Source organism: Capricornis sumatraensis, chromosome 4 (assembly GCF_032405125.1).
Source record: "Capricornis sumatraensis isolate serow.1 chromosome 4, serow.2, whole genome shotgun sequence".
NCBI classification, from domain to species: Eukaryota; Metazoa; Chordata; class Mammalia; order Artiodactyla; family Bovidae; genus Capricornis; species Capricornis sumatraensis.
This window is the reverse complement of record NC_091072.1, coordinates 18425868-18438967: the sequence shown is the minus strand read 5'-3', so window position 1 is coordinate 18438967 and position 13100 is coordinate 18425868. Positions and strand designations below refer to the sequence as shown.

The window sequence follows — 13100 nt, the reverse complement described above, 5'->3', positions numbered from 1 at the left end:
TCTTTTACAGCAGATCTTTCTGACCCAGGAATTGAACCAGGGTCTCCAACACTGCAGGCAGATTCTTTACCAACTGAGCTATTGGGTACATAGGTAAGCAGTACCATGAAAATACCATTATTAAAATAGACTAACAATGAGAAACTGCTCATGAATAATATATGAAATCATAATCATATCACTGAGAATATATCATTTAGTTTTCACAAAATGTTAAAAAAATAGCTCGGTTAAAGATTCCCAAATTATATAACCATTGTGATTATACTTTCAATTATAGTAAGCTATAGTGGAAATGTTCAAAAATAGGGATGAGACTAACAGTATATTATTACATATATTGGAATACATAAAAATATATAGTATCTTCAAAAGATTAATAAAAAGACAATACAATAGACAGCTGGGCAAACTATATGACTAAGAAAATCATGGGTTAAATAAAAATTGTCAACAAATACAAAAAGATGTCGAACCCCACTAAATGCACAAGAAGATTCACATTAAAAAACCTTTTAAGATTCTGAGGGATAATTAATTTGCCTTTTCAAGATAAAAGCACTCAACTTACTAGGAATAGAAAGGAACTTCCTCTACATGGTAAAGGACATTTAAAAAAATCCCACAGCTAACATGATACTTACTGGGGAAAAATAAACACTTTTCCCCTAAGTTTAGGAACAAGACAAAGATGACCACTCTTAACACTTCTATTTAACATTCTACTGGAGGTTCTAGACAATGCAATTAGACAAGAAAAAGAAATAAAAGACATCTAGATTGGAAAGGAAGAAGTAAAACTACCTCTATTTGCATATGGACCCTATCTTGCGTATAGAAAATCCCAAGGAAATTACTATTGAGAAAATAACTCTATTTACAAGAGGATCAAAAAGAGTACAATACTTAGGAATACATTTAACAAAAGAAGTATAAAACTTATACTCTGAAAACCTCACCTTGTATCCACAAAATGGCTATAATCAAAGTTAGATAATAACAAGTGTTAACAAGAAAGTGGAGAAATTCTAACCCACATACATTGTTAAGGTAAATTTCAATGGTGCAGCCACTTTGGAAAATAGTCTGGCAGTTCCTTGAATGGTTGATCACATGACTCTTAGCTATATACCTAAGAGCAAAGGAAACACATCTACACCTAACCTTGTACAAGAAAGTTCTTAGCACAAATATTCATAATTGCTAAAAGGTGGAAACAACCCAATGGCCATCAACTGATGAATGAATAAACACAATGTAATGTATCTATGTAACAGAATATTATTCCACAAAAAGGAATGAGGTACTGATACATGCTGCAACATGCCTGAGCCCTGAAAACTCTGTTAAGCAAAAGTCACCAGTCACAAAAGGCTACTATTTATGACTTCACTCATATGAAATGGCCAGAATAGGCTTTTAGAGACAGAGAGCAGATTGGTGACTGTTTAGGGGTAGTGTGGGACTTGGGGAAAAAGAAAAATAATAGCTTTTAATGGGTAAATATTCTCTTTTGAGCTGATAATGATAACATATCCCACTCATTATGCTGGCAGAAACTTTTTAAATTTAATTTTTATTTTATATTGGAGTATAGCTGATTTACAATACTGTGTTAGTTTCAGATATAAAGAAAACTGATTCAGTTATACATAAAAATACATCCATTCTTCTTCATATTCTTTTCCTGTATAGGTTACTGAGAAGAGTTTCCAGGGCTATACAGTAGGTCATTGCTGATTACCTATTTTATATATATTAATGTATACTTGTTAATCCCAAACTCCTAACTTATCCCTCCCCCTTACCTTTCCCTTTGGTAACCATATGTTTGTTTTTAAATCTGTGAGTCTGGCAGAAATATATATATTTTTAAGTATATCATGCTGGCAATGATAGAGAGTAATTAAGGTAACCTGATGGACTGATATTGAAACTGAAATTCCAATACTTTGACCACCTGATGCGAAGAGCTGACTCATTTGAAAAGATCCTGATGCTGGGAAAGATTGAGGGCAGGAGGAGAAGGGGACAACAGAGGATAAGATGATTGGATGGCATCACCGACTCAATGGACATGGGTTTGGGTGGACTCTGGGAGCTGGTGATGGATAGGGAGGCCTGGTGTGCTGCAGTTCATGGGGTCACAAATAGTCGGACATGACTGAGCGACTGAACTGAACTGAACTGATGCCACCACTTTTGAAAACCATTACATTGTTTCTAGATTAAGTGGTACACTCTTGATGTAGATATATACTCTGTAGAAAAGTTTGCACATATGCACTGAGACACTTTTATGAATGTTTAAAACAGCAACACTTGGAATATGAAGAAAACCACAAAATGTCCAAATATACTCAGAGGTATAATGTATAGTCATAAAATTGAATATTATGTGTGTGAGTGTGTGTATATATATATATATATATGAGTGAAATATGGTTATATATCAACATGGAAGAATCACACAAACATAACGCTGAGAAAAAGAAGTAACAAAAGTAGTTACAGCATTAATTCTAGATACATAAAATCAAAAACAGGGAAAGCGCACCTATTTTGTTTAGAGATTCATGATGTATTAGAAAATAATATTCAGCAGTAAGACCACCACAGGTGCTACTAAAGTAGAAAAATATATGTTTCTTACCAGTTCTCTTAGGAAATCCTGTTGAGAGGGATCTCAAAGATGTCATAAAGTGTCCATTATCTACTTTCTGACCAATAAATTTTACTGTTACTATTGCATATGGAAGACACTGCCTAGGTTTATCTACTGGCTTTGAAAGAATATTATATTCATACAAATATACCTAAAAGATAAAGAACATTTTTATGATGATTAATTTTTACAGACTTGAATAAGTTTCTATTTTAAAACTCTATTTAACTCCATGTTGCTATTTATTAACCATCTTTTGTACATCTCCCCTCTCCCTGTCTTCTTCAACTCTAGTTTTCTTGAAGATGAATTTTTTTCTCCACAACATATTTTTTCCTTGATAGGCTTTGAATGTCAGCAGAAACAGATACAATCTATATTTAAATAAAAAAGCATTTCTCCATTAAAACTGCAATGCCTTGCATATGCTAGGAACCACTATACTGTATTTCATCTGGGAGGAAAAGCCAACTAGAAAAATAACAATAGCTTAATACATCTTATATGTGGGAGCATATATATATATCCTCTAAAATATCCTCATTTAATCATATATATTTGATTATACATAATGATATTTATAATTTAATCTTCTATAAAAGGTTAAAAGGTTAGAAAATTACTGTTTAATAATTACTCTACTATCTAATGACTAAAACATAAGCCTTTTCTCCTTTTACAAAGTACAAAGGATCAGTAAGGTTATTTCAAAGTATCTTTCTTTTGCAAGCTAGGCATTAATATGAAACATTTAAATAAAACTAGCTACTTGGATCAAAATTAAATGCAAATCTAGAAGCTTAGATTTCCACTTAATATTTTGGACAGTTGTTTTAAGAGCTGTATCATACAATGTGAGGCCAGTGACTTTCAAATAGTCAAGTGAATCAAAAAGTTAACATACTGCTGAACTGTAGGCTTGTAGTTCAATGGTATCCTTTAGAGAAGGTGTATTTCTTGACATATGGCAGTCAAAATTAGGAGAAGGATCCAAAGAAACTTTGCTTTTATCTAGTGAAGGCTGAATTTTCTTCACTTTTCCAAAAAGAACCTGGGGAGGAAAAGGTAAAAAGAAAGTCAATAAAGATATACCAGAACATTTTAAACTCTCATACCAGGAAAGTAAAACTAACTTCTATTTTAAGGAAAGAAATTAGAATGGGGAGATAATTCATGTCCCAGATGAATGGGATGACTTATCAGAATTGTGTCAATTCCTCCCTATATCAAACTCTAAGACTATAGTAACAAAATTTAACAAAAATTTCATAAAATCCATTTATAGAAATGAGTTTTAGTTTAAAAACTTCCCTGGAAGATGAAACAAGAATAACCTACAGAATTTTTGAAAAAAATATTTGAATCAGAAATAATGATGGAACAGGAAAAGTGACACGTACTTCCAGATATTAAGTACTTTTTAAAAGAATACTACCACAAAAATGGCAGATATGGAAAAAAATGTACAAAGTAAAAAGTCCAGATAAGTCCAAGAAGCTATAAAAATACAGCATAATATTAAAGGCATCATTTGAAACAGATGAAGCAAAACCAGATTATTCACTAAATGGTGTGGACATGAAAAACATTAAATTTGTCTCTTAATCTACAAACCAAAATAAATACCAAATAAATTAAATATTTAAGTAATGTAAACACTGTAGAAAGAAATACAAATATTTATCTACTCTTAAAGAGAATTTTTTTCTAACCATATTGCCAAAACCCACAAACCGAAACCATGCTTCTTTGTAAAATAGTCCAAAACTTCTGTACATAACAAAAAAATGATCAAATTGTATCACAGAAAACAACACAACAGTTGTAAGGCAATTTTCCTCCAATTAAAAAGTAAATTTTAAAAAATGAGTATAAAAATGTTAAAAATCTATGAACCATTAAGTGATAAAAGGTGGGTAAAAGTGCAGTTAATACAAAAACGTGTATATATATACTATTAGACTCTTAGTTTTAACAGAGTTGCCATAGTTACCTGAAATGGTAACATTAGAGAAAACTGTATATAGGAACTGTCTGTAGTATCTTTATAACTTTCCTGAAAATTTAAATTTATTCCAAAATTAAAAGTTTATTAAAACTTTTTTATTTTAAAAAAGAAAGCACTAAGTGATAAAACATTATACAACGAAAACCCTTGCTCTCAAGATTCACTTTAACGAATTGATAATGCTGATGAATCAATTAGAAAAACAGAAAAAACAAAAATCTAGCAAAAGTTATTAATAGGCAGTTCACTCATTATCAGTGAATACGTGTGGAATGTTAAGCTCAGCAATAACTATGAAAAAGAAAAAGCTGAACTAACAATGAGAAACTATCACATATTAGACTGGCAAATATTTTTTTAAAAAATATAATACACAGAGATAGTAAAGATAAGAGATAATAAACATTTCCCATGCTTTGGATAGGAATGGCAGTTAGTATAACCTTTCTCAGGACAACTGGGCATTACATATCAAAAGCTGTTAAAGTGTACACATACCTGTGACTCCTAACTGGATACATAAGAATTAATCAATTAATTCTTAGCAAATAATCACAGGTGTGTATAAAATGTACCTACATGAATAATCCAAGTACTACTTGAAAATACAAAACAAAGCAAAAGTAATTTATATCCCAACTTTGAAAAATTTGGTAAAAAATTTATGGTAGTGCTATACAGTGGAATATTATATAGTCATCCAAAATGATACTACAAAAAATATTGAATGGTATGGAAAATATTGATTTTATAATCAATAAAAAAGTTATACAGTATAAAAGTAGTAATGTATTTTAATGACCATTGTACAATGCATATCCATGAATATGAGCAGAAGATGAAGTATAGATATACAAAAAAATTAACTATCATTATCAATGGCCTTTTTGGAGCTTCTGAGTATGTTCCAAATTTCCTAAAATCAGTATTCTAATATAAATTATACTTTATGACTTTGATAATACCCAAGATCTAAAAATAACTAAATAATACCAAATGAACCATTGGTTTTATGTGGATGTATACACATCCTAAGTTACATAACTGAGGGTCTTGTCTACCTACTGTGATTTTAGTACTCTTGGCAAAGCTGCAATTAACCAAAAAGTATATCTTAGCCTACTTGTGTCTGTTGATGTTTACAATTCAACTGTAAGACTGATTTTTTTTTTCTCAATTTTGAATAACTTCAGACTTTCAAAAAAGTTGCAAAAAATTCAGAGGTCTATATACTTCTAACCCAGTTTTTCCTAATGCTAACATCTTATATAAGATAGTAAAATTATCAAAACAAAGTAATTAATATTGTCTAACACTGTTAATTAAAATAAATAGGAGTTTAATAACTTTAGCTAAACCAGAATTATTAACACCAATGTTCTGGAAAAAGACACTGAAAACACTCTGATATTAATTACAGTCTGAACAAAAGAGAGAGAGAAAGAGAATAAAGTCAATTAGAACAAGAAATATACATTAGGAAACCAAGATGATAAAGCCTGCCTTTGCTTACTTGAAGATTTTATGCTGCATACCCACTAGAGTCAAAAATAGGGGAAAATTTCAAATGGTGATGATGATGATAACTATTATTTATTTTATACAATGTGAGTTTAAAACAATAATTCATACTGAAAGTAAAATAATGTTTAGGTCAATTAAAGCAAACTGAATATAACAGTTCTTTTGTGCTACCAACCTTAAACATGATAATACTTTCTACAGTAATGCTTCTACTATGAGCATAATTCAAGGCAACATCAATGTGTCTAAATATATAAATTCCAAGAAGAGGGTTTCCTAGTATCCTCAATGAAGATGCTTTGGTACTCATTCCATTGTGATATATCTCTGCCACATCCTTCTGACGAAGTGCTAAAAAGCAGAAATGTTCTTCAAGTTCTCTGCCATGCCTTCCACTCTCACGCATCTCTGACCTAAAGCAAAACAGTGAATAGTTAAAGGAGACCATCAACAGAATTTTCAAGAAGGCAAATACTTCAAGCTTGCTAAAGATAGAAAACAAAAATTATAATCTAAACTCCTGAAATCTCACCTACATTCCACAAGAACTATTGAAACACTGGTGTATTAGGTAAGGAGTTCTACACGGCTTGCTCAGCAGTAGTAACAGTAGCAACTGCGACACCCGGTGATACAAGCGTGGTTCAGTCACTAGGACAGAGCTGTAATTCCAAAAGATTATCAGCAATGGAGAAGCTATAGAATCTAGAAAGTAATGTGTATACAAATCAAAGGAAAACTCCTCTTGAACACCACATGCTACTAATATTTATTATTTCCTGGGACACCACTCACAAATATTAATATTTATATGCAAGAATAATTCACCTTTAACAGTAGACAGCCATGGCAACAAAACACACAGCAAAATTACAAGCAAGACTCACTGATGAGATCATGATCACTTCTCTTTTCCCAGAGATGTCAGCCTTAACTTTCAACTCCACTGTTGTTATTTCCTGCTCATGTTTTCACCCTGATGTCAGGCTCTATAAACCATTAAGATCTCTATGTTTGATTGTTAAGGTATATTCTTAACAGTCAGAAGAAACTTCTTTCTGTTTTCCTAATTTCTCTTCTGGTTTTTCTTATGATCTAAGTTCAGTTCAGTCAATCAGTTGTGACTCTTTGTGATTCCATGGACTGCACCACTCCAGGCTTCCCTGGCCATCACCAACTCCCAGAGCTTGCTCAGACTCATGTCCAATGAGTCGGTGATTCCATCCAACCATCTCATCCTCTGTCATCCCCTTCTCCTCCCGCCCTCAATCTTTCCCAGCGTCAGGGTCTTTTCCAAACGGTTTTTTGCATTAGGTGGCCAAAGCACTGGAGCTTCAGAATCAGTGCTTCCAATTAACATTCAGGACTGATTTCCTTTAGGATTGACTGATTTGATCTCCTTGCTGTCCAAGGGACTCTCAAGAGTCTTCTCCAACACCAAAGGTCAAAAGCATTAATTCTTCGGCCCTCAGCTTTCTTTATGGTTCAACTCTCACATCCATACATGACTACTGGAAAAGCCATAGCTTTGACTAAATGGACCTTTGTTGGCAAGGTAATGTCTCTGCCTTTTAATATGCTGTCTAGATTGGTCATAGCTTTTCACCAAGGAGCAAGCGTCTTTTAATTTCATGGCAGCAGTCACCATCTGCAGTGATTTTGGAACCCCCCAGAATAAAATCTCTGTTTCCATTGTTTCCCCATCTATTTCCAAAGAAGTGATGGGACTGGATGCCATGATCTTAGTTTTCTGAATGTTGGGTTTTAAGCCAGCTTTTTCACTCTCCTCTTTCACTTTTATCAAGAGTTCTTTAAAACTTCTTTGCTTTCTGCCATATAGGTGGTGTCATCTGTGTTACTGATATTTCTCCCGGCAATCTTGAATCCTGCTTGTGCTTCATCCAGTCTGGCATTTCTCGTGATGTATTCTGTATATAAGTTAAATAAGCAGGATGACAATATACAGCCTTGACATACTCCTTTCCCAATTTGGAACCAGTCTGTTGTTTCATGTCCAGTTCTAACTATTGCTTCTTGACCTGCACACAGATTTCTCAGGACACAGGCAAGGTAGACTGGTATTCCCATCTCTCTAAGTATTTTCCAGTTTTTTGTGATCCACCTGGAATGTTAGGTCCATGAATCAAGGTAAATTGGAAGTGGTCAAACAGGAGATGGCAAGAGTGAGCACTGACACTTTAGGAGTCAGTGAACTAAAATGGACTGGAATGGGCGAACTTAATTCAAATGAACATTATATCTACTACTGTGGGCAAGAATCCCTTAGAAGAAATGGAGTAGCACTCAGTCAACAAGAGTGAAATGCAGTTCTTGGGTGCAATCTCAAAAACAACAGAATGATCTTTGTTCATTTCCAAGCCAAATCATTCAATATCACAGTAATCCAAATGTATGCCCTGACCAGTAATGCTGAAGAAGCTGAGGTTGAATGGTTCTGTGAAGACCTACAAGATCTTCTAGAACTAACACCCAAAAAAGATATCCTTTTCATCATAGGGGAATGGAATGCAAAAGTAGGAAGTCAAGAGATATCTAGAGTAACAGGCAAATTTGGCCTTGGAGTACAAAATGAAGAAGGGGAAAGGCTAACAGAGCTTTGCCAAGAGAACACACTGGTCATAGCAAACACCCTTTTCCAACAACACAAGAGAAGACTGCACACATGGACATCACCAGATGGTCAACACCAAAATCAGATTGATTATATTCTTTACAGCCAAAGATGGAGAAGCTCTATACAGGCAGCAAAAGCAAGACCAAGAACTGACTGTGGCTCAGATAATGAGCTCCTTAATGCAAAATTCAGACTTAAACTGAAGAAAGTAGGGAAAACCACTAGACCATTCAGGTATGACCTAAATCAAATCCCTTACGATTATTCAGTGGAAGTGACAAATAGATTCAAGGGATTAGATCTGATAAAGTGCCGGAAGAACTATGGACAGAGATTCATGACATTATACAGGAGGCAGTGATCAAGAACATCCCCAAGAAAAAGAAATGCAAAAATGCAAAATTGTTGTCTGAGAAGGCCTTACAAATAGCTGAGAAAAGAAGGGAGAGGCAAAGGAGAAAAGGAAAGATATCCATTTGAATGCAGAGTTCAAAAGAATAGCAAGGAGAGATAAGAAAGCCTTCCTCAGTGAACAATGCAAAGAAATAAAGGAAAACAATAGAATGGGAAAGACTAGAGATCTCTTCAAGAAAATTAGAGAGACCAAGGGAACATTTCATGCAAAGATGGGCACAATAAAGGACAGAAATGGTATGGACCTAACAGAAGCTGAAAATATTAAGAAGAGGTGGCAAGAATACACAGAAGAACTATACAGAAAAGATCTTCATGACCCAGATAACCATGATGGTGTGATCACTCACCTAGAGCCAGACATCCTGGAGTGCGAAGTCAAGCTGGCCTTAGCAAGCAATACTACGAACAAAGCTAGTGGAGGTGATGGAATTCCAGCTGACGTATTCAAATCCTAAATGATAATGCTGTGAAAGTGCTGCACTCAATATGCCAGTAAATTTGGAAAACTCAGCTATGGCCACAGGACTGGAAAAGGTCAGTTTTCATTCCAATCCCAAAGAAAGGCAATGCTAAAGAATATTCAAACTACCTCACAATTGCATTCATCTCACATACTAGCAAAGTAATACTGAAAATTCTCCAAACGAAGCTTCAACAGTATGTGAACAAAGAACTTCCAGATGTTCAAGCTGGATTTAGAAAAGGCAGAGGAACCAGAGATCAAACTGCCAACATCTGTTGGATCATCAAAAAAGAAAGAGAGTTCCAGAAAAACATATACTTCTGCTTTACTGATTATGCCAAAGCATTTGACTGTGTGGACCACAACAATCTGTGTGAAATTCTTAAAGAGATGGGAATACGAGACCACCTTACCTGCCTCCTGAGAAATCTGTATGCAGTCAAGAAGCAACAGTTAAAAGTGGACATGCAAAAATGGACTGGTTCCAAATGGGAAAGGAGTACGTCAAGGCTGTATACTGTCCCCCTGCTTATTTAACTAACATGCAGAGTACATCAAGAGAAACACTGGGCTGGATGAAGCACAAGCTGGGATCAAGATTGCCAGGAGAAATATCAATAATCTCAGATATGCAGGTGACACCAACCATATGGCAGAAAGCAAAGAGGAATTAAAGAGTCTCTTAATGAAAGTGAGGAGGAGAGTGAAAAATCCGGCTTAAAACTCAACATTCAGCAAAAGAAGATCATGGCATCCGGTCCCATCACTTTATTGCAAATAGATGGGGAAACAGTGGAAACAGTGACAGACTTTATTTCCTTAGGCTCCAAAATCACTGCAAATGGTGACTGCAGCCATGAAATTAAAGGACGCTTGCTCCTTGGAAGAAAAGTTGTGACCAACCTAGACATCATATTAAAAAGCAGAGACATTACTTTGCCGACAAAGGTCCATCTAGTCAAAGCTATGGCTTTTCCAGTAGTCATGTATGGATGTGAGAGTTGGACCATAAAGAAAGCTGAGTGCTGAAGAACTGATGCTTTTGAACTGTAGTCTTGGAGAAGACTCTTGAGAGTCCCTTGGACAGCAAGGAGATCAAATCAGTCAATCCTAAAGGAAATCAGTCCTGAATATTTATTGGTAGGACTGATGCTGAAGATCAAGCTCCAATACTTTGGTCACCTATGCAAAGAACTGACTGATTGGAAAAGACCCTAATGCTGGGAAAGATTGAAGGTAGGAGAAGGGGATGACGGAGGATGAGATAGTTGGATAGCATCACCGACTCAATGAACATGAGTTTGAGCAAAGCTCTGGGAGTTGGTGATGGACAGGGAAGCCTGACATGCTGCAGTCCATTGGTTGCAAAGAGTCGGACACAACTGAGCAACTGAACTGAAATGAATATACTGGCAAAGCCAGGGCATATACTGATGCTAGGAATGAGAAGAAAGGCAGGGACTACCCAGCAGCCACACAGCAAGAGACTGTATTTCCCAGTGACCTGCTCTACAAATGACCCTGACAACTTTCACCACCAAAGAAACCAAAAGCCAGCACAGATTTGCCTGGACCCCTGCAAACTTCACCAGGTTCTGTCCACAAGTATTCTCAGTTGCTGATGCCTGTCTCCCGAGTCCCTCCCTACCCTCTCCTCTCTTGGATCCCCGACCAGCAGCCAGTCTGTGCCTCTTCTACTGCAGAAGTGCAACACACCACCCTGAACTGACACCCACAACCACATAGGTGCCTGGTACTAGTCCCTCCAAGTGTGTACTTACAACTGTCACCAACCTAAATTGCTATGTGAGCACCATGGTGAGACCCTGCTGAAAGCCAGGGCCAGGAGCATGTGGGTCCAGATCCAGCCCTGTCTTGAGTCACTGGCCCGCACCTCTAAGCTCACCTGCAGCTAGCCCCTCCAGCTATGCACCTGGATACGTCTGGTGCACCTGGATTTCCCCATCACGGGCCTCCTCAGCTATGTGTCTGTGGCAAGATCCAGTAGTCATAGTGCTGCACACCAACAGCCAGGACCCCCATAGACGTCAGCACCCCTGCCACTGGCACTTGCCTTGATACCAGCTGTGGCCACCAGGGCTACACGTGTGTTTATAACCAGCTCCGTCACCACACAGGTACCTGTGCCTGGCCTGTGTGGCCCAGAGTGTGCACACCAGGCAGCTTGGCCCACTACTGCTGCTTGCTCTGGTGCTCTCCCTCGTTTATGACAAGGAGGTGTCACTGAGAACCCCAACAGTCCTCGGAGCCTCTGCAGACGCCTGGCAGTGCTTTCCAAAGATCACACAGTTGTCAGTGTTGTGGATCCCAATGGCTTAATCCAATGAGTTACACCACAATCCCTGAGACATGTAGCCACACACGCCCCTTCACAGGGAACTCTGCACCATTAACCCAGTGTCACAGCAATCTTCAGCATGTCCCCACTCACAGGGGACTAGGTCTTTTCTTAGCAAAGTCAGTCCATAAAGTCTTTTCTTCAGTGTGCAGACACCTAACCAAGGATACAGGATTGTGGAGAGTCAGGGAAACAAGACTCCACTGAAGGAATACAGTAAACCTCCAGGAACTGATCCTCCCAAAAAGACAGAGAGGATTTACCCCTTTTTCCAGGGTGTCACTGGCCCAAACTGATTTAGTTTTACTTCATCTTGGAACCAATCATTGATATAGTAAATGAAATTAAGCATGGGTGGTTCAGTCTGCTCATCTGGGGTGGAATGTAAACTGAGATGCCGAGTACAAATTCAACCTCAGTGTCAAGATAGGTATTGACAATCTTTAAAATGATACCCTTTCACGAAAATTTGAAATGTTTAAAGGAGAATTATCTTAAAACAAAAAGGGGTCAAACTGATACAAATAGGGCAATATACTTAAGAACTGAATTCAGTTCTCTATTATCCACTGAGACCAGTTAAACACCTCTCAAGACTCTTAGGAAGAGGAGAAAACATTCATTTTTCTCTGAGGGTGATAAAATGAAGAACTGACTCATTTGAAAAGACCCTGATGCTGGGAAAGATTAAAGGCGGGAGGAGAAGGGGACAACAGAGGATGAAATGGTTGGATGGCATCACCAACTCAATGGACATGAGTTTGAGTAAGCTCTGGGAGTTGGTGATGGAAGGGAAGCCTGGCATGTTGCAATCCATGGGGTCACAGTCAGACACAACTGAGCAACTGAACTGAACTGAACTGAATTAAATACATTTTCTGACACAGTAGGCACTGAAATGCTCAATGAGTGACTGGATACACATATATTTAGATGATTAACATGTTTCTGCTGATTTCACACTTGAGAAGTAGTAGATGCAATGTGGATGACAAATGGAGACTGGTGCATTTTTGGAACTACTTGCTT

General features: G+C 36.7%; 1 protein-coding gene across 1 annotated transcript in view; it reads right to left on the bottom strand.

Annotated features, from left to right (window-relative positions):
• The window catches only part of TEX15 (testis expressed 15, meiosis and synapsis associated), a 92022-nt gene that overhangs the window by 34056 nt on the left and 44866 nt on the right, over positions 1 to 13100 (bottom strand). The window contains 3 exon segments of the mRNA XM_068970547.1: positions 2654 to 2816; positions 3570 to 3716; positions 6373 to 6610. Coding sequence (XP_068826648.1) covers positions 2654 to 2816; positions 3570 to 3716; positions 6373 to 6610 — 548 coding nt within the window.